We start from the raw sequence: 23,701 nt of genomic DNA, 5'->3' as shown, positions 1-23,701 counted from the left end.
GGGCCTAGTCGCTCCGCGGCATGTGGGACCCTCCCGGACCAGGGCCCGAACCCGTATCCCCTGCATCGGCAGGCAGACTCTCAACCACTGCGCCACCAGGGAAGCCCTACCCCCACTTCTGAGTCTCCCCTCCTGCCTTTCATGTCCCCCAACTTCTGACCCTCCCTTATGCACCCCATCTCCCTCCAGTTCTGAGTCTCCCCTCGTGCCCTCCAGGTCCCCCCACTTCTGAATCTCCCCTCCTGCAAGCATGTCACCCCACTTCTGAGTCTCCCCTATGCACCCATCTCCCCCTACTTCTGAGTCTCCCCTCGTGCCCTGCAGGTCCCCCCACTTTTGACTCTCCCTTATGCACCCCATCTCCCCCCACTTCTCTCTCCCCTCCTGGACTCCATCTCCCCCCACTTCTGAGTCTCCCGTCATACCTTCCATGTCCCCGCACTTCGGACTCTCCCTTATGCACCCCATCTCACCCTACTTCTTTTTTCCCCCCACTTCTGAGTCTCCCCTCTTGCACTCCATGTCACCACACTTCTGACTCTCCCTTATGTGCCCCATTTCCCCCCACTTCTGAGTCTCCCCTCCTGCCTTCCATGTCCCCCCACTTCTGAGTCTCCCCTCTTGCACTCCTTGTCACCCCACTTCTGACTCTCCTTTATGCACCCCATGTCCCCCCACTTCTGAGTCTCCCCTCTTGCACTCCTTGTCACCCCACTTCTGACTCTCCTTTATGCACCCCATGTCCCCCCACTTCTGAGTCTCCCCTCCTGCACCCCATGTCCCTCCACTGCTGGGTCTCCTCTCCTGCAGCCCATGTCCCACCACATCTGAACCTCCCTTCCTGCACCCCATGACCCCCATGGCTGGGTACCCCTTATTGCCCCCCAGGCTTCCCTATTCTGATTCTCCCCTCCTATACTCCATGTCCCCACACTGATGGGTCCCCTGTCCTGCAACCCAGGCACCCCTACTTCTGTGTCTGCCGTCCTGCACCCCATGTCCCACCACTTCTGAGTCTCCCCTCCTGCACTTCCGGCCCCCCTCCTTCAGAGTCTCCCTTTCTGCACCCCATGTCCCCCGACTTCTGAGTGTCTCCTCCCACACTGCATGTCTCCCACTGCTGGGTCCCCCTCCTGCATCCCAGGCCCCCCGACTTCTGAGTCTCCCCTGCTGCACTCCATGTCCCGCTATACTGGGTACCCCCTCCTGCACCCCAGTCCCCCCACTTTTGCGTCACCCCTCTTGCAGTCCCGGCCCCCGTACTTATGAGTTTCCCCTCCACACATGTCCCCCCACTTCTGAGTCTACCCTCTGTACTCCAGTCCCCCCACTGCTGGCTCCCGCCTCCTGCATTCTGGGCTCCCTACTTCTGCGTCTCCCCTCCTGCACCCCGTATCCCCCTACTTCTGAGTCTCCGCTCTGCACTCCATCTCCCCCCACTTCTGAGTCTCCCCTCCTGCCTTCCATGTTCCCCCACTTCTGAGTCTCCCTTCCTGCACCCCAGGCCCCCCTACTTCTTAGTGTCCCCTCCTGCACACCATGTCACCCCACTTCTAATTCTCCCCTATGCACCCATCTCCCCCCACTTCTGAGTCTCCCCTCGTGCCCTCCATGTCCCCCACTTCTGACTCTCCCTTATGCACCCCATCTCCCCCCACTTCTGAGTCTCCTCTCATGCCTTCCATGTCCTCCCACTTCTGATTCTCCCCTCCTGCACTCCATCTCCCCCCACTTCTGAGTCTCCCCTCCTGCACTCCATCTCCCCCCACTTCTGAGTCTCCCTGCACTCCATGTCCCCCCACTTCTGACTCTCCCTCATGCACCCCATCTCCCCCAACTTCTGAGTCTCCCCTATGCACCCATCTGCCCCGACTTCTGAGTCTCCCTTCCTGCACCCTAGGCCCCCCTACTTCTGAGTTTCCCCTCCTGCACACCATGTCACCACACCTGTGAGTCTCCCCCATGCACCCATCTCCCCCCACTTCTGAGTCTCCCCTCCTGCCTTCCATCTCCCCCCACTTCTGAGTCTCCCCTACTCCACGCCAGGCCCCCCCACTTCTGAGTCTCCCCTCCTGCACTCCATGTCCCCCCAATTCTGATTCTCCCTTATGCACCCCATCTCCCCCCACTTCTGAGTCTCCCCTCCTGCACTCCATGTCCCCCCACTTCTGACCTTCCCTCCTGTACCCCATCTCCCCCCACTTCTGAGTCTCCCCTCCTCCCTTCCATGTCCCCCAACTTCTGAGTCTCCCCTCCTGCCTTCCATGTCCCCCACTTCTGAGTCTCCCCTCCTGCCCCCCATGTCCCCACACTTCTGAGTCTCCTGTCCTACCTTCCATCTCCCCCCACTTCTGAGTCTCCCCTCCTGCACTCCATGTCCCCCCACTTCTGACCTTCCCTCCTGTACCCCATCTCCCCCCACTTCTGACTCTCCCTTATGCACCCCATCTCACCCCACTTCTGAGTCTCCCCTCCTACACTCCATGTCCCCCCACTTCTGAGTCTCCCCTATGCACCCATCTCCCCCCACTTCTGAGTCTCCCCTCGTGCCCTCCATGTCCCCCCACTTCTGAGTCTCCCCTCCTGCACACCATGTCACCCCACTTGAGTCTCCCCTATGCACCCATCTCCCCCCACTTCTGAGTCTCCCCTCGTGCCCTCCATGTCCCCCCACTTCTGAGTCTCCCCTCCTGCACACCATGTCACTCCACTTCTGAGTCTCTCTTTTGCACCCATCTCCCCCCACTTCTGAGTCTCCCCTCCTGCCTTCCCCCCACTTCTGACTCTCCTTTATGCACCCCATCTCCCCCCACTTCTGACTCTCCTTTATGCACCCCATCTTCCCCCACTTCTGAGTCTCCCCTCCTGCACCCCAGGCCCCGCCACTTCTGAGTCTCCCCTCCTGCACTCCATGCCCCCTCACTTCTGAGTCTCCCCTCCTGCACCCCAGGCCCCCAACTTCAGAGTCTCCCCTCCTTCCCTCCATGTCCCCCCACTTCTGAGTCTCTCGTCCTACCTTCCATGTCCCCCCACTTCTGACTCTCCCTTATGCATCCCAACTCCCCCCACTTCTGAGTTTCCCCTCTTGCATTCCATGGCACCCCACTTCTGACTCTCCATCATGCACCCCATTTCCCCCCACTTCTGACTCTCCCTCATGGACCCCATCTCCCCCCACTTCTGAGTCTCCCCTCCTCCCTTCCATGTCCCCCCACTTCTGAGTCTCCACTCCTGTCTTCCATGTCCCCCCACTTCTGAGTCTCCCCTCGTGCCTTCCATGTCCCCCCACTTCTGAGTCTCCCCTCTTGCCTTCCATGTCCCCCCACTTCTGACTCTCCCTTATGCACCCCATCTCCCCCCACTTCTGACTCTCCCTCATGGACCCCATCTACCCCCACTTCTGAGTCTCCCCTCCTCCCTTCCATGTCCCCCCACTTCTGAGTCTCCCCTCCTGCCTTCCATGTTCCCCCACTTCTGAGTCTCCCCTCCTGCACTCCATCACCCCCAATTCTGAGTCTCCCCTCCTGCCTTCCATCTCCCCCCACCTCTGAGTCTCCCCTCCTGCACTCCATCTACCCCCACTTCTGAGTCTCCCCTCCTGCCTTCCATGTCCGCCCACTTCTGAGTCTCCCCTCCTGCACTCCATGTCCCCCCACTTCTGACCTTCCCTCCTGTACCCCATCTCCCCCCACTTCTGAGTCTCCCCTCCTCCCTTCCATGTCCCCCAACTTCTGAGTCTCCCCTCCTGCCTCCCATGTCCCCCCCACTTCTGAGTCTCCCCTCCTGCACTCCATCTCCCCCCACTTCTAAGTCTCCCCTATGCACCCCATATCCCCACACTTCTGAGTCTCCCCTCCTGCCTTCCATGTCCCCCCACTTCTGACCTTCCCTCCTGTACCCCATCTCCCCCCACTTCTGAGTCTCCCCTCCTCCCTTCCATGTCCCCCAACTTCTGAGTCTCCCCTCCTGCCTCCCATGTCCCCCCCACTTCTGAGTCTCCCCTCCTGCACTCCATCTCCCCCCACTTCTAAGTCTCCCCTATGCACCCCATATCCCCACACTTCTGAGTCTCCCCTCCTGCCTTCCATGTCCCCCCACTTCTGAGTCTCCCCTCCTGCACCCCAGGCCCCCCCACTTCTGAGTCTCCCCTCGTGCCCTCCATGTCCCCCAACTTCTGAGTCTCCCTTCCTGCACCCCAGGCCCCCCTACTTCTTAGTGTCCCCTCCTGCACACCATGTCACCCCACTTCTGAGTCTCCCCCATGCACCCATCTCCACCCACTTCTGAGTCTCCCCTCCTGCCTTCCATCTCCCCCCACTTCTGAGTCTCCCCTCCTGCACTCCATGTCCCCCCACTTCTGACCTTCCCTCCTGTACCCCATCTCCCCCCACTTCTGAGTCTCCCCTCCTCCCTTCCATGTCCCCCAACTTCTGAGTCTCCCCTATGCACCCATCTCCCGCCACTTCTGAGTCTCCCCTCGTGCCCTCCATGTCCCCCCACTTCTGAGTCTCCCCTTCTGCACACCATGTTACCCCACTTCTGAGTCTCCCCTATTCACCCATCTCCTCCCATTTCTGAGTCTCCCGTCGTGCCCTCCATGTCCCCCCACTTCTGACTCTCCCTTATGCACCCCATCTCCCCCCACTTCTGTGTCTCCCGTCCTGCACCCCAGGCCCCTCTACTTCTGAGTTTCCCCTCCGGCACACCATGTCACCCCACTTCTGACTCTCCCTTTTGTACCCATCTCCCCCCACTTCTGAGTCTCCCACCTGCCTTCCATGTCCCCCCACTTCTGACTCTCCTTTATGCACCCCATCTACCCCCACTTCTGAGTCTCCCGTCATACCTTCCATGTCCCCGCACTTCGGACTCTCCCTTATGCACCCCATCTCACCCTACTTCTTTTTTCCCCCCAGTTCTGAGTCTCCCCTCTTGCACTCCATGTCACCACACTTCTGACTCTCCCTTATGCACCCCATGTCCCCCCACTTCTGAGTCTCCCCTCCAGCCTTCCATGTCCCCCCACTTCTGAGTCTCCCCTCTTGCACTCCTTGTCACCCCACTTCTGACTCTCCTTTATGCACCCCATGTCCCCCCACTTCTGAGTCTCCCCTCCTGCACCCCATGTCCCTCCACTGCTGGGTCTCCTCTCCTGCAGCCCATGTCCCACCACATCTGAACCTCCCTTCCTGCACCCCATGACCCCCATGGCTGGGTACCCCTTATTGCCCCCCAGGCTTCCCTATTCTGATTCTCCCCTCCTATACTCCATGTCCCCACACTGATGGGTCCCCTGTCCTGCAACCCAGGCACCCCTACTTCTGTGTCTGCCGTCCTGCACCCCATGTCCCACCACTTCTGAGTCTCCCCTCCTGCACTTCCGGCCCCCCTCCTTCAGAGTCTCCCTTTCTGCACCCCATGTCCCCCGACTTCTGAGTGTCTCCTCCCACACTGCATGTCTCCCACTGCTGGGTCCCCCTCCTGCATCCCAGGCCCCCCGACTTCTGAGTCTCCCCTGCTGCACTCCATGTCCCGCTATACTGGGTACCCCCTCCTGCACCCCAGTCCCCCCACTTTTGCGTCACCCCTCTTGCAGTCCCGGCCCCCGTACTTATGAGTTTCCCCTCCACACATGTCCCCCCACTTCTGAGTCTACCCTCTGTACTCCAGTCCCCCCACTGCTGGCTCCCGCCTCCTGCATTCTGGGCTCCCTACTTCTGCGTCTCCCCTCCTGCACCCCGTATCCCCCTACTTCTGAGTCTCCGCTCTGCACTCCATCTCCCCCCACTTCTGAGTCTCCCCTCCTGCCTTCCATGTTCCCCCACTTCTGAGTCTCCCTTCCTGCACCCCAGGCCCCCTACTTCTTAGTGTCCCCTCCTGCACACCATGTCACCCCACTTCTAATTCTCCCCTATGCACCCATCTCCCCCCACTTCTGAGTCTCCCCTCGTGCCCTCCATGTCCCCCACTTCTGACTCTCCCTTATGCACCCCATCTCCCCCCACTTCTGAGTCTCCTCTCATGCCTTCCATGTCCTCCCACTTCTGATTCTCCCCTCCTGCACTCCATCTCCCCCCACTTCTGAGTCTCCCCTCCTGCACTCCATCTCCCCCCACTTCTGAGTCTCCCTGCACCCCATGTCCCCCCACTTCTGACTCTCCCTCATGCACCCCATCTCCCCCAACTTCTGAGTCTCCCCTATGCACCCATCTGCCCCGACTTCTGAGTCTCCCTTCCTGCACCCTAGGCCCCCCTACTTCTGAGTTTCCCCTCCTGCACACCATGTCACCACACTTGTGAGTCTCCCCCATGCACCCATCTCCCCCCACTTCTGAGTCTCCCCTCCTGCCTTCCATCTCCCCCCACTTCTGAGTCTCCCCTACTCCACGCCAGGCCCCCCCACTTCTGAGTCTCCCCTCCTGCACTCCATGTCCCCCCAATTCTGATTCTCCCTTATGCACCCCATCTCCCCCCACTTCTGAGTCTCCCCTCCTGCACTCCATGTACCCCCACTTCTGACCTTCCCTCCTGTACCCCATCTCCCCCCACTTCTGAGTCTCCCCTCCTCCCTTCCATGTCCCCCAACTTCTGAGTCTCCCCTCCTGCCTTCCATGTCCCCCACTTCTGAGTCTCCCCTCCTGCCCCCCATGTCCCCACACTTCTGAGTCTCCTGTCCTACCTTCCATGTCCCCCCACTTCTGACTCTCCCTTATGCACCCCATCTCCCCCCACTTCTGAGTCTCCCGTCCTACCTTCCATGTCCCCCCACTTCTGACCCTCCCTTATGCACCCCATCTACCCCCACTTCTGAGTCTCCCCTCCTGCCTTCCATGTCCCCCCACTTCTGAGTCTCCCCTCCTGCACCGCATCTCCCACTTCTGAGTCTCCCCTCCTGCACTCCATCTCCCCCCACTTCTGAATCTTCCCTCCTGCACCCCATCTCCCCCCACTTCTGAGTCTCCCCTCCTGCCTTCCATGTCCGCCCTCTTCTGAGTCTCCCTTTATGCACCCCAGGCCCCCCTACTTCTTAGTGTCCCCTCCTGCACACCATGTCACCCCACGTCTGAGTCTCCGCTATGCACCCATCTCCCCCCACTTTTGAGTCTCCCCTCCTGCACCCCATTTCCCCCCACTTCTGACCTTCCCTCCTGTAACCCATCTCCCCCCACTTCTCCCCCCACTTCTGAGTCTCCCCTCCTCCCTTCCATGTTCCCCCACTTCTTAGTCTCCCCTCCTGCCTTCCATGTCCCCTTACTTATGAGTCTCCCTCCATGTCCCAGCACTTCTGAGTCTCCCCTCCTGCCTTCCACGTGCCCCCACTTCTAGTCTCCCCTCCTGCACCCCAGGCCCACCCACTTCTGAGTCTCCTCTCCTTCCCTCCATGTACCCCCACTTCTGAGTCTCCCGTCCTACCTTCCATGTCCCCCCACTTCTGATTCTCCCTTATGCACCCCATCTCCCCCCATTTCTGAGTCTCCCCTCCTGCACCCCATCTCCCCCCACTTCTGAGTCTCCCCTCCTGCACCCCAGGCCCCACCACTTCTGAGTCTCCGCTCCTGCACTCCATGTCCCCCCACTTCTGAGTCTCCCCTCCTGCACCCCATTCCCCCAACTTCAGAGTCTCCCCTCCTTCCCTCCATGTCCCCCCACGTCTGAGTCTCTCGTCCTACCTTCCATGTCCCCCCACTTCTGACTCTCCCTTATGCATCCCATCTCCCCCCACTTCTGAGTTTCCCCTCTTGCATTCCATGGCACCCCACTTCTGACTCTCCATCATGCACCCCATTTCCCCCCACTTCTGACTCTCCCTCATGGCCCCCATCTCCCCCCACTTCTGAGTCTCCCCTCCTCCCTTCCATGTCCCCCCACTTCTGAGTCTCCCCTCCTGCCTTCCATGTCCCCCCACTTCTGAGTCTCCCTTCATGCCTTCCATGTCCCCCCACTTCTGACTCTCCCTTATGCACCCCATCTCCCCCCACTTCTGACTCTCCCTCATGGACCCCATCTACCCCCACTTCTGAGTCTCCCCTCCTCCCTTCCATGTCCCCCCACTTCTGAGTCTCCCCTCCTGCCTTCCATGTTCCCCCACTTCTGAGTCTCCCCTCCTCCCTTCCATGTCCCCCCACCTCTGAGTCTCCCCTCCTGCCTTCCATGTTCCCCCACTTCTGAGTCTCCCCTCCTGCACTCCATCACCCCCAATTCTGAGTCTCCCCTCCTGCCTTCCATCTCCCCCACCTCTGAGTCTCCCCTCCTGCACTCCATCTACCCCCACTTCTGAGTCTCCCTTCCTGCACCCCAGGCCCCCCCACTTCTTAGTCTCCCCTCCTCCCTTCCATGTCCCCCCACTTCTGAGTCTCCCCTCCTGCCTTCCATGTCCGCCCACTTCTGAGTCTCCCTTCCTGCACCCCAGGCCCCCCTACTTCTTAGTGTCCCCTCCTGCACACCATGTCACCCCACTTCTGAGTCTCCCCCATGCACCCATCTCCACCCTCTGAGTCTCCCCTCCTGCCTTCCATCTCCCCCCACTTCTGAGTCTCCCCTCCTGCACTCCATGTCCCCCCACTTCTGACCTTCCCTCCTGTACCCCATCTCCCCCCACTTCTGAGTCTCCCCTCCTCCCTTCCATGTCCCCCAACTTCTGAGCCTCCCCTCCTGCCTCCCATGTCCCCCCACTTCTGAGTCTCCCCTCCTGCACTCCATCTCCCCCCACTTCTAAGTCTCCCCTATGCACCCCATATCCCCACACTTCTGAGTCTCCCCTCCTGCCTTCCATGTCCCCCCACTTCTGAGTCTCCCCTCCTGCACCCCAGGCCCCCCCACTTCTGAGTCTCCCCTCGTGCCCTCCATGTCCCCCCACTTCTGTGTCTCCCCTCCTGCACCCCAGGCCCCCCCACTTCTGAGTCTCCCCTCCTGCCCTCAGTGTCCCCCAACTTGGGAGTCTCCCCTATGCACCCCATGTCCCCACACTACTGAGTCTTCCCTCGTGCCCTCCATGTCCCCCCACTTCTGAGTCTTCCGTCCTACCTTCCTTGTCCCTCCACTTCTGACTCTCCCTTATGCACCCCATCTCCCCCCACTTCTGAGTCTCCTCTCATGCCCTCCATGTCCCCCCACTTCTGACTCTCCCTTATGCACCCCATCTTCCCCCACCTCTGAGACTCCCCTTGTGCCCTCCATGTCCCCCTATTTCTGACTCTCCTTTATGCACCCCATCTCCCCCCACTTCTGAGTCTCACCTGCTGCCTTCCATGTCCGTCCACTTCTGAGTCTCCCTTCCTGCACCCCAAGTCCCCTACTTCTTAGTGTCCCCTCCTGCACACCATGTAACCCCACTTCTGACTCTCCCTTATGCACCCCATCTCCCCCCACTTCTGAGTCTCCTCTCCTGCCTTCCATGTCCGCCCACTTCTGAGTCTCCCTTCCTGCACCCCAAGCCCCCCTACTGCTTAGTGTCCCCCCTGCACACCATGTCACCCCACTTCTGAGTCTCCCCTATGCACCCCATATCCCCACACTTCTGAGTCTCCCCTCCTGCCTTCCATGTCCCCCCACTTCTGAGTCTCCCCTCCTGCACCCCAGGCCCCCCCACTTCTGAGTCGCCCCTCCTGCACACCATGTCACCCCACTTCTGAGTCTCCCCTATTCACCCATGTCCTCCCACTTCTGAGTCTCCCGTCGTGCCCTCCATATCCCCCCACTTCTGACTCTCCCTTAGGCACCCCATCTCCCCCCACTTATGATTTTCCCCTCTTGCATTCCATGTCACCCCACTTCTGACTCTCCATCATGCACCCCATCTCCCCCCACTTCTGAGTCTCCCCTCCTGCACACCATGTCACCCCACTTCTCAGTCTCCCCTATGCACCCATCTCCCCCAACTTCTGTCTCCCCTCGTGCCCTCCATGTCCCCCCACTTCTGAGTCTCCCTTCCTGCACACCATGTCACCCCACTTCTGAGTCTCCCCTATGCACCCATCTCCCGCCACTTTTGAGTCTCCCCTCGTGCCCTCCATGTCCCCCCACTTCTGAGTCTCCCCTTCTGCACACCATGTCACCCCACTTCTGAGTCTCCCCTATTCACCCATCTCCCCCCACTTCTGTGTCTCCCGTCCTGCACCCCAGGCCCCTCTACTTCTGAGTTTCCCCTCCGGCACACAATGTCACCCCACTTCTGACTCTCCCTTTTGTACCCATCTCCCCCCACTTCTGAGTCTCCCACCTGCCTTCCATGTCCCCCCACTTCTGACTCTCCTTTATGCACCCCATCTACCCCCACTTCTGAGTCTCCCCTCCTGCCTTTCATGTCCCCCAACTTCTGACCCTCCCTTATGCACCCCATCTCCCTCCAGTTCTGAGTCTCCCCTCGTGCCCTCCAGGTCCCCCCACTTCTGAATCTCCCCTCCTGCAAGCATGTCACCCCACTTCCGAGTCTCCCCTATGCACCCATCTCCCCCTACTTCTGAGTCTCCCCTCGTGCCCTGCAGGTCCCCCCACTTTTGACTCTCCCTTATGCACCCCATCTCCCCCCACTTCTGTCTCCCCTCCTGGACTCCATCTCCCCCCACTTCTGAGTCTCCCGTCATACCTTCCATGTCCCCGCACTTCGGACTCTCCCTTATGCACCCCATCACACCCTACTTCTTTTTTCCCCCCACTTCTGAGTCTCCCCTCGTGCCCTCCATGTCCCCCCACTTCTGAGTCTCCCCTCCTGCACTCCATCTCCCCCCACTTCTGAGTCTCTCCTCGTGCACACCATGTCCCCCCACTTCTGAGTCTCCCCTCCTGTACTCCATGTCCCCCCACTTCTGACTCTCCCTCATGCACCCCATCTCCCCTCACTTCTGAGTCTCCCCTCCTCCCTTCCATATCTCCCCACTTCTGAGTCTCCACCTCTGCATCCCAGGCCCCCCTCTTCTGAGTCTCCCCTCCTGCCTTCCATGTCCCCCCACTTCTGAGTCTCCTCTCCTGCCTTCCATGTCCCCCCACTTCTGAGTCTCCCCTTTTGCACTCCATGTCACCCCACTTCTGACTCTCCCTTATGCTCCCCATCTCCCCCACTTCTGAGTGTCCATTCTTTCACTCCTTCTCACCCCACTTCTGACTCTCCCTTATGCACCCCATGTCACCCCACTTTTGAGTCTCCCCTCCTGCACCCCATGTCCCTCCACTGCTGGGTCTGCTCTCCTGCAGCCCATGTCCCACCACGTCTGAGCCTCCCTTCCTGCACCCCATGACCCCCATGGCTGGGTACCCCTTATTGCCCCCCAGGCTTCCCTATTTTGATTCTCCCCTCCTATACTCCATGTCCCCACACAGATGGGTCCCCTCTCCTGCAACCCAGGCACCCCTACTTCTGTGTCTACCGTCCTGCACCCCATGTCCCACCACTTCTGAGTCTCCCCTCCTGCACTCCATCTCCCCCCACTTCTGAGTCTCTCCTCCTGCCTTCCATGTCCCCCCACTTCTCCCTCTCCCTTATGCACCCCATCTCCCCCCACTTCTGAGTCTCCCCTCGTGCCCTCCAGGTCACCCCACTTCTGAGTCTCCCCTCCTGCAAGCATGTCACCCCACTTCTGAGTCTCCCCTATGCACCCATCTCCCCCTACTTCTGAGTCTCCCCTCGTGCCCTCCATGTCCTCCGACTTCTGACTCTCCCTTATGCACCCACCTCCCCCACTTCTGTCTCCCCTCCTGCACTCCATGTCCCCCCACTTCTGAGTCTCCCCTATGCACCCCATCTCCCCCCACTTCTGTGTCTCCCCTCCTGCCTTCCATGTCCCCCCACTTCTGACTCTCCCTATGCACCCAGCTCCCCCCACTTCTGAGTCTCCCCTTGTGCCCTCCATGTCCCCCCACTTCTGAGTCTCTCTTATGCACCCCATATCCCCCCACTTCCGAGTCTCCCCTCCTGCCTTCCATGTGCCCCCACTTCTGAGTCTCCCCTCCTGCACACCATGTCACCCCACTTCTGAGTCTCCCGTATGCACCCATCTCCCCCCACTTCTGAGTCTCCCATCCTACCTTCCATGTCCCCCCACTTCGGACTCTCCCTTATGCACCCCATCTCCTCCTACTTCTTTTTTTCCCCCCACTTCTGAGTCTCCCCTCCTGCCTTCCATGTTCCCCCACTTCTGTGTCTCCCTTCCTGCAACCCAGGCCCCCCTACTTCTGAGTGTCCCCTCCTACACACCATGTCACCCCACTTCTGATTCTCTCCTATGCACCCATCTCCCCCCACTTCTGAGCCTCCCCTTGTGCCCTCCATGTTCCCCCCTTCTGAGTTTCCCCTCCTGCACACCATGTCACCCAACTTCTGAGTCTCCCCTATTCACCCATCTCCTCCCACTTCTGAGTCTCCCCTCGTGCCCTCCATGTCCCCACACTTCTGACTCTCCCTTATGCACCCCATCTCCCCCCACTTCTGAGTCTCCCCTCCTGCCTTCCATGTCCGCCCACTTCTGCGTCTCCCTTCCTGCACCCCAGACTCCCTACTTCTTAGTGTCCCCTCCTGCACACCATGTCACCCCACTTCTGAGTCTCCCCTATGCACCCATCTCCCCCCACTTCTGAGTCTCCCTTCCTGCACCCTAGGCCCCCCTACTTCTGAGTTTCCCCTACTACACACCATGTCACCCCACTTCTGAGTCTCCCTTATGCACCCATCTCCCCCCACTTCTGAGTCTCCTCTCCTGCCCTCCATCTCCCCCCACTTCTGAGTCTCCCCTATCCCCCCATAGCCCCGTACTTCTGAGTCTCCCCTCCTGCCTTCCATGTCCCCCCACTTCTCAGTCTCTCCTGTGCACGCCATATCCCCACACTTCTGAGTCTCCCCTCCTGCCTTCCATGTCCCCCCACTTCTGAGTCTCCCCTCCTGCACCCCAGGCCCCCCACTTCTGAGTCTCCCCTCCTTCCCTCCATGTCCCCCCACTTCTGAGTCTCCCGTCCTACCTTCCATGTCCCCCCACTTCTGACTCTCCCTAATGCACCCCATCTCCCCCCACTTCTGAGTCTCCCCTCTTGCATTCCATGTCCCCCCTCTTCTGAGTCTCCCCTCCTGCACCCTAGGCCCCCCTACTTCTGAGTCTCCCCTCCTGCCTTCCATGTCTCCCCACTTCTGAGTCTCCCCTCCTCCACCCCAGGCCCCCCCACTTCTGAGTCACCCCTCCTGCACTCCATGTCCCCCCACTTCTGACTCTCCCTTATGCACCCCATCTCACCCCACTTCTGAGTCTCCCCTCGTGCCCTCCATGTCCCCCCACTTCTGACTCTCCCTTATGCACCCCATCTCCCCCCACTTCTGAGTCTCCCCTCGTGCCGTCCATGTCCCCCCACTTCTGAGTCTCTCCTCCTGCACCCCATGTCCCCACACTTCTGAGTCTCCCCTCCTGCACTCCATCTCCCCCCACTTCTGAGTCTCCCCTCCTGCCTTCCATGTCCCCCCCACTTCTGAGTCTTCCGTCCTGCCTTCTATTTCCCCCCACTTCTGAGTCTCCCCTCCTGCACACCATGTCACCCCACTTCTGAGTCTCCCCTCCTGCACACGTCACCCCACTTCTGACTCTCCACTATGCACACATATCCCCCCACTTCTGAGTCTCCCCTCGTGCCCTCCATGTACCCCACTTCTGAGTCTCCCCTATTCACCCATCTCCCCCCACTTCTGAGTCTTCCGTCGTGCCCTCATGTCCCCCCACTTCTGATCCTCCCCTCCTACACTCCATGACCCCCACTTCTGACTCTCCCTTATGCACCCCATCTCCCCCCACTTCTGAGTCTCCCCTCCTGCCTTTCATGTCCCCCCACTTCTGACTCTCCCTTATGCAACCCATCTCCCCCCAGTTCTGATTCTCCCCTCCTGCAAGCATGTCACCCCACTCCTGAGTCTCCCTTATGCACCCATCTCCCCCTACTTCTGAGTCTCCCCTCGTGCCCTCCATGTCCCCCGACTTCTGACTCTCCCTTATGCACCCCATCTCCCCCCACTTCTGTCTCCCCTCCTGCACCCCATGTCCCCACACTTCTTAGTCTCCCCTCCTGCACTTCATCTCCCCCCACTTCTGAGTCTCCCTTCCTGCCTTCCATGTCCCCCCCACTTCTGAGTCTACCCTCCTGCCTTCTATGTGCCCCCACTTCTGATTCTCCCTCCTGCACCCCATCTCCCCCCACTTCTGAGTCTCTCCTCCTGCACCCCATGTCCCTCCACTGCTGGGTCTGCTCTCCTGCAGCCCATGTCCCACCACATCTGAGCCTCCCTTCCTGCACCCCATGACCCCCTTGGCTGGGTACCCCTTATTGCCCCCCAGGCTTCCCTATTCTGATTCTCCCCTCCTATACTCCATGTCCCCACACTGATGGGTCCCCTCTCCTGCAACCCAGGCACCCCTACTTCTGTGTCTGCTGTCCTGCACCCCATGCCCCACCACTTCTGAATCTCCCCTCCTGCACTTCCGGCCCCCCTCCTTCAGAGTCTCCCTTTCTGCACCCCATGTCCCCCGACTTCTGAGTGTCTCCTCCCACACTGCATGTCTCCCTCTGCTGGGTCCCCCTCCTGCACCCCAGGCCCTCTGACTTCTGAGTCTCCCCTGCTGCACTCCATGTCCCCCACTACTGGGTACCCCCTCCTGCACCCCAGTCCCACTTCTGCGTCACCCCTCTTGCAGTCCAGGCCCCCCTACTTATGAGTTTCCCCTCCACACATGTCCCCCCACTTCTGAGTCTACCCTCTGTACTCCAGTCCCCCCACTGCTGGCTCCCGCCTCCTGCACTCTGGGCCGCCTACTTCTGCGTCTCCCCTCCTGCACCCCATATCCCCCTACTTCTGAGTCTCCGCTCTGCACCCCATATCCCCCCACTTCTGAGTCTCCCCTCCTGCACTCCATCTCCCCCCACTTCTGAGTCTCCCCTCCTGCCTTCCATGTTCCCCCACTTCTGAGTCTCCCTTCCTGCACCCCAGGCCCCCCTACTTCTTAGTGTCCCCTCCCACACTCCATGTCCCCCCTCTTCTGAGTCTCCCCTCCTGCACCCCATATCCCCCCACTTCTGAGTCTCCCCTATGCACCCCATCTCCCCCCACTTCTGAGTCTCCCCTCCTGCACTCCATATCCCCCTACTTCTGAGTGTCCCCTCCTGCACTCCATGTCCCCCCAATGCTGGGTCCCCTCTGCTGCACCACAGGGCCCCGACTTCTGAGTCTCCCCTCCTGCAACCCATGTCCCCCCACTGCTGTGTCCCCCCCTCCGGCACTGCAGGCCCCACTACTTCTGAGTGTCCTATCCTGCACCCCATGTCCCCCCACTGCTGGCTCCCCCCTCCTGCACTCCCGTCCCCCCGACTTCTGAGTCTCCCCTCATGCACCCCATGTCCCCCCAGTGCTGTGTCCCCCCTCCGGTACTTCAGGCCCCTTAATTCTGAGTCTCCCCTCCACCCCAGTCCCCCCACTTCTGAGTCTCCCCTACTGCACCCCAGTCCCCCTATTTCTGAGTCTCCCCTCTTGCACTCCATTACCCTCCACTACTGGGTCCCCCCTTCTGCACCCCATATGCCCCCTGCTGAGTCTCCCCTCCTGCACCCCATGTCCCCCCACTTCTGAGTCTCTCCTCTGCACTCCATGTCCCCCCACTGCTGGGTCCCTCTTGCTGCACCCCATGTCCCCGCACTACTGGGTCCCCTACTGTACCCCAAGTCCCCCCACTTCTGATTCTCCTGTCTTGCACCCCAGGCCCCCCACTTCTGAGTCTCCCCTCCTGCACCCCGTGTCCCACACTTCTTAATCTCCTTTAACCCCTTGGATGCAGGTTACCTCTGACCCTGTACCCACCCTGCTTCATGCTCTCCACAGCTCGCTGGTGCTGTTGAAGGAGCATGATAGCTACCCTGACTTTTTTGTCCCCTTTTGCATGGTGCCTGCCACCATTAGCAACAACGTCCCAGGCACAGACCTGAGCGTGGGCTTTGAAATCGGCCTGAATGTGGTCACGGAGGTAAGAGCTTCCGTGTTTGCCGTCGTGGTTTGTTTGCCGCAAGTAGACAGCCCATCAGGTGGAACCCGTAAGGTCTGTCTTTCCTCCTTAAGGAGAAACGGAAGGGGGACCCCATCCGATCTTCCAGGACAAATGAGCCCAGTTTATCATCAGCTCAAGTTTGCGTCACTTCCCACCCAGCTTCTGTGTCTCTCGGGGTTGGGGGGAGGTCAGTGCCGACTGTGCCACCTGTGCTGACTAAAAATAGGCTGTTCCATGGGTGCTCTGGGTGATCCCTGTTCCTGCACCCTTGGAGGTGCCTCCCAGTGTGGTGAGGCTGCTGCCAGGTCCCCAGGTGACGAGCTGGCCGCATGGTCCGCATGAGGAGACGGGACATGGAGCAGGTTGGGGCGGGGGAGTCCAGCCGACTGCGGGCCACGGGGAGGAGACGCCCTTCCTCATGGTGTGAGTGCGCTGCCCTCGGGGGCTTCACCCGCAGCCCCTCCCCTCCGCATCCAAGTGGGGGTCCAGCAGCTCAGGTGTCACCCACGCTCTGTCTGCAGGGCCAGCGCCTCCGAGCCCCGTCCACCGGGCTTCTGCTCTGGGGCGTGTCCTGCCCCATCGAGCCCCCCACCCCCGCAGAGGTTCAGAGCCCTCTGTGCTGGAGGGTTCTCGTGCTCAGCTGGGCACAGACCCCTGGGAATGAGCAGTTCAGTGCAGGCTCTGACTGCAAGGCAGGGAGGCCGTCACCAGGATCTCCGCCATCCAGGCCGACGGGTACATCTGGGGCATTCTGCTCCCCAAGATGGGGGCTCCATGGGCCCAGCACGTAGCCTCTCCACTTCCATCAGGTAGCCCTGGCCTTGGATGCTGGGGGGGGGGGGCCGGGCATAACCCCCCCACTCCTCCGCAGGGCATTGTCTGCACCTCCAGACGCCTGCACTCACTGTCACCCTCCCACCCCTACTTGGCACGTGTCACCCACCACCCGACCTCAGCCGCCTGTGCCTTGTGGATGGGAACCCCCAAGGGGGTGCGTAACTGGGCGCCGAGGTGTCCTCGTGCCCGAGATCATGGGCTCTTTCCCATCTTAACACACTTCCAAGCGCCACCTCATCTTTTCACATTGGGCTTTATGTTTACCACACCCATGTGGCAAAATGTGAGCAGTTCTGGGACTTTGAGTAACTTGAGGATTGTCCTCCAGTGGAGAATTCCCGGGTATTTTTCTTGGGTATAATCCTCTGTCCCCGCCAGAGGGCGCCAGCGCTGGGCGAGAGGGGATGTTCCCGCAGTGGCCATGGCGGCAGGGCTGGTCCGCGCCGGGCAGGGGCGTCGGCCCTCCTGGATGCCCTCCTCTCACCCCAGAAGTCAGAGCCAGCCGGCCCTGTACCACCCACCAGGGACTGGGGCGCGCGGTCCCGCGGCCTCTTCTGTGTCAGCCCTGCTCTCAGCAGTTGGCTGAGACGCTGCCGGGAGGACTTGCTATTTTTAGATCAAGTGAACTCAAGCCTCAGACACAACCTGGGTGAATGAGAGAGTTGACAGGCGTTTAAGCGCCTGGCTCCCCGGGGCTCCCAGCCGCCCAGGCCGTGTCAGCTGCCAGGCGCCCGCGGTTGGCTCCCTCTTCGAGGTCTGAGTCGGGGCCGAGACGCAGGTACTCGCCTCGGAGGAGAGGGGCTTTGCCGTCAGGTGGTTACAGTGCTGCTCTCTGCGTTAGGGACAGTGACTCTCCGCCTTCAGTGTCAGGCTGGGTCAGGAAAGGAACCCACATGACCTGCAGCTCTGGGAGGGGCCTGTGCACCCCCCAGCCCTGAATTCCTCTGAGACAAAGACCAGGAAGGGAGGTTTAAGTGCTCGAAGGCCACGTAAAGGAGCCCGTGGAAACCCTCCCGCCCCCTGTGACCCCCGCACTGCCAGGAACCCGCATCCCCGCCTAAGTACCGGGAAGACAAGATGGGTGGGTCGCGTTGATGCGATTTCTTCTTCCTATCCTGGCTCCTGGAGAACGCAGAGCTGTCCACCGGCTGAAGCGCGCACTGCATTTTGATTAAATCAATCTACCTATTTGGGGAGGGTGATGATCCATCAAACACATTGAAAGTATAGTGAGGAATGATGGAAGGGAGCCTGTGTTTGTTCATCAAGACGCTCCTTCACGTCTAAACCGAAGCACTGGAGTGAGGACCTCCACACTGGTGGTGGTATACTTTGGTGCACAAACCTCTTTTCCCCGAAACGTGACCCCTGGTCTCCCAAGCCCCCACCCCCAGCCCCCATTTAAGATTTCACTCTGGTCTCAGAGCTGTTCGGACTGATTTAGGGAACCCTGTACGGTTACCCGTGACTGGTTGATGGATGGGGCAGGATGCTGCCTGCTTTTCTTTCATTGTCAGACACTTACTGAGCGCTGACTGTGCGATTCCTGTCTTCATGGGACTTGCAGTCTAGCGAGGAAGGCACCCCACCCCCGAATCAGAGAATTACTGAGTTGCAGAAACCTGCGCTGTGGTGACTCCTGTGGAGAGAGGCCTCGAGGTGTCACCAGAGCCCCTGGCAGAGGGGACCTGCAGTCCTGGGTGACCATGCATCCTGGATTTCATTCCCACATGAGGGCTCGGTCTCAGGTTCCAGGCACGAGGCCCTGGGTGTCTTTGGGGGCCGCAGTCCAGCCCCCACGAGCAGGGCGTGAGAGGTCCCTGGAGCAGGTGGCGGGGGGACTGGTGTGATGCTCCTGAAGGGCTGAGCAAGGCGAGATGTGGACACGAGCGTGTGTGGTGGACAGACCAGGGCAGGGGCCTTGCAGGCTCCCACGAGAGAGGACGGCGGCTGGACGGGTTTCTGTGTCCCCGAGGGCCCGGTGCAGGTGTTTCCTTGGGGCGGTGGGGGGGTGGCGGGGAGGGACGGCCATCTGTGTATCGGCGAGTCTTCCAGGGGCAGGTCTGGAACCATCGTCCGGCTCTGGGGAGAGGTGCCCCACGGGAAGTAGTCCAGGAATAGACTGAGGACAGCCAGATCCAAGCGTCCACGGGGCTTTCCAGGAGAAAATAAAGCAAGGGATTTGCCCGCTGCCCGAGCCCGACAAGCCCGGCAGCGCAGCCCTGTGAGGCCGCAGGCAGAGGGTGCAGGGGCCCCAGAGCACCGACCGAGGTCAGGGCCGGGCTGTGGGGTGGTGTCCCACGTGGCCTGTGTCCTTCTGTGCAGACGTGTGACCGCATCAAGCAGTCGGCCAGCGGGACCAAGCGCCGCGTCTTCATCATCGAGACCATGGGGGGCTACTGCGGCTACCTGGCCAACATGGGGGGGCTGGCTGCCGGCGCTGATGCCGCCTACATCTTCGAGGAGCCTTTCGACATCCGGGACCTGCAGGTACGTGGACACAGGGCCGGGGGCGCTGACGCCTGATGGGTCGACAGAGGCGCTGGTGATGCGCCAGGTTCTGGCACCCGCCCCCCCTCTACTGATGGCGCTCACGCCAGTGAGGCGTTAGGGCTCTGTCCGCGGTGACAGGGTAACAGCAGGAACAGACACATTTCAGGGCACCTGCTGCTCTTTAACCCAAGCTTGTAAGTTTCTGTTACACTTTTGTCTACGAAGCAGTTATTGCCCTTCCTGGGAAGGCCCCACACCCACAGGGATGCGGACGTGTTCAGGGGGCCCGGTGCTTTGCCGCCTGATGGCTACGGATTTCCAGGCTGTGGGGTACACACAAGGCCAGAGCTCGGGTGTCCCTGTGGGGCTGAGTGGGGCAAAATGTGCAGTAGCTGGAGGACAGCACCCCTGCCTGGAGGAGCCCCTCGTCCCCAGGGACTGCAGGACGTAATGAGGGCTGCCCGGTGCCCACCGGGGAGGCTTGACCAGGCAGGGACACAGCAAAGTAGGTGTTTTCAGCTAAAACCAGGACAGGAAATACACTCACTACCTGCAGCGTGCTTCTTTCTAAAAATGTTTGCTTTTGTGTCACTCTCTCCCTTTCTTGCACATTTCCTTTCTCAAGACACAACAGTCCTTCCTTAGAAAATCTGTGCACCGATTTGACTCTCTAGGTTTCTCCTGGCCTGAAAATGCTTGGTAGGCAGTTTTACGAGTTTCTGTATAAAGTCAGGTAACAGGTGTTTTCCTCTGAGACTGAAAACACTGTCATGGAAATGGATCAGGAGCCGTGGAGGAAAGTAGCAGCTCTAGGCGAGTACATGGAATACACACACCGATGTGTTCAAGGGAAGTCGTTCATCTGGGCAAGCGTCTCCCATGGACGCCATGCGTGGCACTGAGTCAGTGACACCCCCCTCCCCCTGCCGTGGCTGTGGGCTGCTGGGTTACAGGTTCCCTGGCATTTGTCACTAGCTGATATGTCACTTGTCTGCTGTCCTCTCCGCTACGAGGTGAACTCGGAGCAGCTGCCCCGACTTCCCCGCTGCCACTGTCACAGGGCCGGACAGTACCCGGCACACAGTAGGCGTTTAATAAGTGTCCTAAGGGAACACTCTTTCCTAGTCCAACGTGGAGCACCTGACGGAGAAGATGAAGACCACCATCCAGAGGGGACTCGTGCTCAGGTAAGGGACCTCTGGCTGCCCCCACCTGAGCCCCGGCTGCTCAGAAAGAACCCGCTTCGCCTAACCCCCCGCGAGCGGCCACTTCTCTGCACGATCTCGCTCTGAATCCTGGAGAAATGAGCGGAGTCACTGTGCTGCTTTGTGTTCAGACTTGCAGGCATTTAAATAATCGGATGGTAATTTTTCAAAATTCATTTTTGCTGTGTAGTCAGTTTTCTTGTTTAAGATTCTGCAAGTCGTTTCTTTAGCTAAGCCGGTGACCTTGATAGAGAAGGCCGTGTGCAGCGGCGGCGGGCAGGATGGGAGCGAGCTGCCATGTGTTTCAGGAACGAGAGCTGCAGTGTGAACTACACCACCGACTTCATCTACCAGCTCTACTCAGAGGAGGGCAAGGGGGTGTTCGACTGCAGGAAGAACGTGCTGGGTCACATGCAGCAGGTGGGCCGTGGGCTAGGGAGGTAGGGAGGTAGCCAGGTGCCTGTAACTTTTCTCAGATGGGTGTCCTCCTTTAGCCATTTTGGAAAGAAATGTGTATTCACGGGTAAATTCCAAGATGCTTAAAATCAACATCTGACCTGTGTTATTGTTACACCAGATATCACCAGCCTCAGGAATCCTTTCCACTGTTTGTGATATTTGGGCAGATGGGCTTTTTAAGGAAAACCAACCACTTTCATATAAATAGTGACACCAGTTGAGTGGATAGACGTTCAAATTAAGTACCTGATTCAGTTTCGGGCCTTATTATCCATTTAAATTGGAATCTCAGACAGATGATACTTCTTTGAGATTTGCATCAAATTGGAGCGATTTGGGAAGAATCTTGGGGTACACACATAAATGCAACCAGACAAGGCAGGTGGCGGGCGTGGAGGGACCTGGTCCCCTAACAGCAGGCCTGTCCATCACCACCACTCAGTCCTGTGTCTTAGGAACTTCTAAGGGCCCATTAATGCACTGAATCCCCTGAAACTACATGATGGACTGGTGGGCGTGTGTGCGCCTTTGTGAAAGTGAGCCCACAGAGTTGATCAGATTCTTAAAGGAACTGTGACCACCCCTCCCCACCCCCCGTAACCTACCCCAAAACAAGGTTAAGGAATCCTGCTAAAGATTGTAAAATAACAAAGATGCTCGTTGACCAGTTGGTTGATTAAAAGCCTCCTCCTTGGGGAAGCACCGAGATGCTTGATGGGCTGGGCTTTGGCTGCAGGAGTTACGGGGTTTGTTTTGGTTTGTTTGGTCCCAGCCATATAGAAGGAGATAGCAATATGCAACAAAACCCCCCAAACCCATATTTACAAACTTGAGTCTCTCAGAAATGTGATGTGAATTTTGTCATTTTAATTTCTATTCCATTTTAAAAAACTAACAGCCAGAAAGGTGTCGCTGTGTAACTAACATTCAGGTAATTCTAACCACCAACAGGGTGGGGCGCCTTCTCCATTTGATAGAAACTTTGGAACCAAAATTTCCGCCAGAGCCATGCAGTGGATCAGCATGAAGCTGAAGGAGCCGGCGGGGAGAGGTACCAAGTGGGCAGCGGGGCGGCCGCAGCGCTGGGGGGGCTGTGCTCTGGGCCCCCTTTTCTCCCTGGCTTCCACCTGGCCTTGGACTGCACGGGACAGAACCAGCTCTCACTCAACTCTGGCTGCTGCTTAAGACTCAGGTTATAATTAGGAATAGAAGTAATTAACGAAACAAAATGCTCATTACTGAGGGAGGCATTCCAGTCATGTGGCAACATCTGTCTTCCCTTAATGGAAAACTGCCAGCTCGTGAGGGCTCCGCTAGCAAGACCCCAGATGGGAGCTTTCCTGGCTGTTTCTTTGCCTCGTGGACGCTCTGAACTGGCTTTTACTTAAGATACTTGGCTTCTTCATTGATTCCTTACGGCCTCTCTTTTTGGAGAAAATGACAGAGGATGGGGAGGTGCCTGGACTGTGTCCTCCTTGGTGGGTCCTCCTGCCACGCCACTTTTGACTCCGTCCCACTGGCAGCAACCTCGGGATTTGGTGATGTAATTCCCCGGCTCTCCTTCAGGGTTTGACTTCGTAGGATTAAACCTTCAAAGGCTCTGGTTTTGTGGTTTAGGTGAGAGAAGCAGAGGGCGTTTCCCTGTAGGGCCGGCCATCGCTGTGGCCCACCCTTGCCCTCCCGCCACCCGGCCCAACCAGGGCCTCTGGGTCCTGCCCTGACCCAGGAGTGGGCCGGTTCTCCAGACCAGTCTCACCCACCCCAGGCTCGCCTGCGGGGCGCGATCCCCTCCCTCCCTGGGCCACACCTGATGAATCCGTCACCCTTTGAAGTATTGCTGTGATGCTAGGTGGGACTGAGACAGGCCCCCACTCCAGTGGCTGTAAGTGGCTAAAGCTCTAGGTTATGAGGGAAATGCCAGGCCCTTCCTGCCTATGGATCATTCTTGTTTATTCTGTTACTGCTTCATGTTATCTGATGATTTGTTTTGTCTATATCATTTCTTAGGATTTAAAAATATTTTGATTATTTTAGAGGAGTTTTTAATATAAGGAAGTCCATATTTTATATTCTGTCAAAATCACATGTTGCAGACGTGTCTCCCATGTGTGGCAAACCCTGTCGTCATCTTTTAATGAGGTGCTTTTAATTTTTTTTTAATTTTTTTTTTTTTTTTTTGGCTGCACTGGGTCTTAGCTGCGGCACGCGGGCTTCTCTCTAGTTGTGGCGTGCGGGTTTTCTCTCTCTAGTTGTGACGCGTGGGTTCCAGGGTGCGTGGGCTCTGTAGTTTGCGGCATGCAGCACAAGCTCGGAAGTTGTGGCGCCTGGGCTTAGCTGCCCTGTGGCGTGTGGGAACCTAGTTCCCCCACCAGGGATCGAACCCGTGTCCCCTGCATTGGAAGGCAGATTCTCTACCACTGGACCACCAGGGAAATCCCAAGTGCTCTTAATGTACCCAATTTTTTTAACTTTGTCCTTGAAAATTTGAGCTTTTTGTGTTACTAAAATATTCACCTTTTACATTTAGTTCTTTAATCCACTTGAACTGATATGCAGTTTAAGGTGTAGTATTTTCCATGTGTACAGTTATTTGAGTGCCAGTCATTGAAAAATCCATTTTTTTCCCCACCCTGCAGTATAAACTCCATCATAGACCAGGTATCCAAAAACTTAAGGCACTATTTCTGGATTGTTAGGTTGATGTTT

At 58.7% G+C, this 23,701-nt stretch overlaps 1 protein-coding gene across 1 annotated transcript in view; it reads left to right on the top strand.

Annotated features, from left to right (window-relative positions):
* PFKP (phosphofructokinase, platelet) overlaps window positions 1-23,701 on the top strand; it is a 108,510-nt gene that overhangs the window by 82,619 nt on the left and 2,190 nt on the right. The window contains exons 17-20 of the mRNA XM_082617469.1: window positions 19,164-19,328; window positions 20,457-20,518; window positions 20,845-20,956; window positions 21,947-22,046. Coding sequence (XP_082473595.1) covers window positions 19,164-19,328; window positions 20,457-20,518; window positions 20,845-20,956; window positions 21,947-22,046 — 439 coding nt within the window. The remainder of the gene's footprint in view (window positions 1-19,163; window positions 19,329-20,456; window positions 20,519-20,844; window positions 20,957-21,946; window positions 22,047-23,701) is intronic.

Source organism: Mesoplodon mirus (assembly GCF_964341445.2).
Source record: "Mesoplodon mirus genome assembly, chromosome: 4".
NCBI classification, from domain to species: domain Eukaryota; kingdom Metazoa; phylum Chordata; class Mammalia; order Artiodactyla; family Ziphiidae; genus Mesoplodon; species Mesoplodon mirus.
This window is presented reverse-complemented; position numbering and strand designations above follow the sequence as displayed.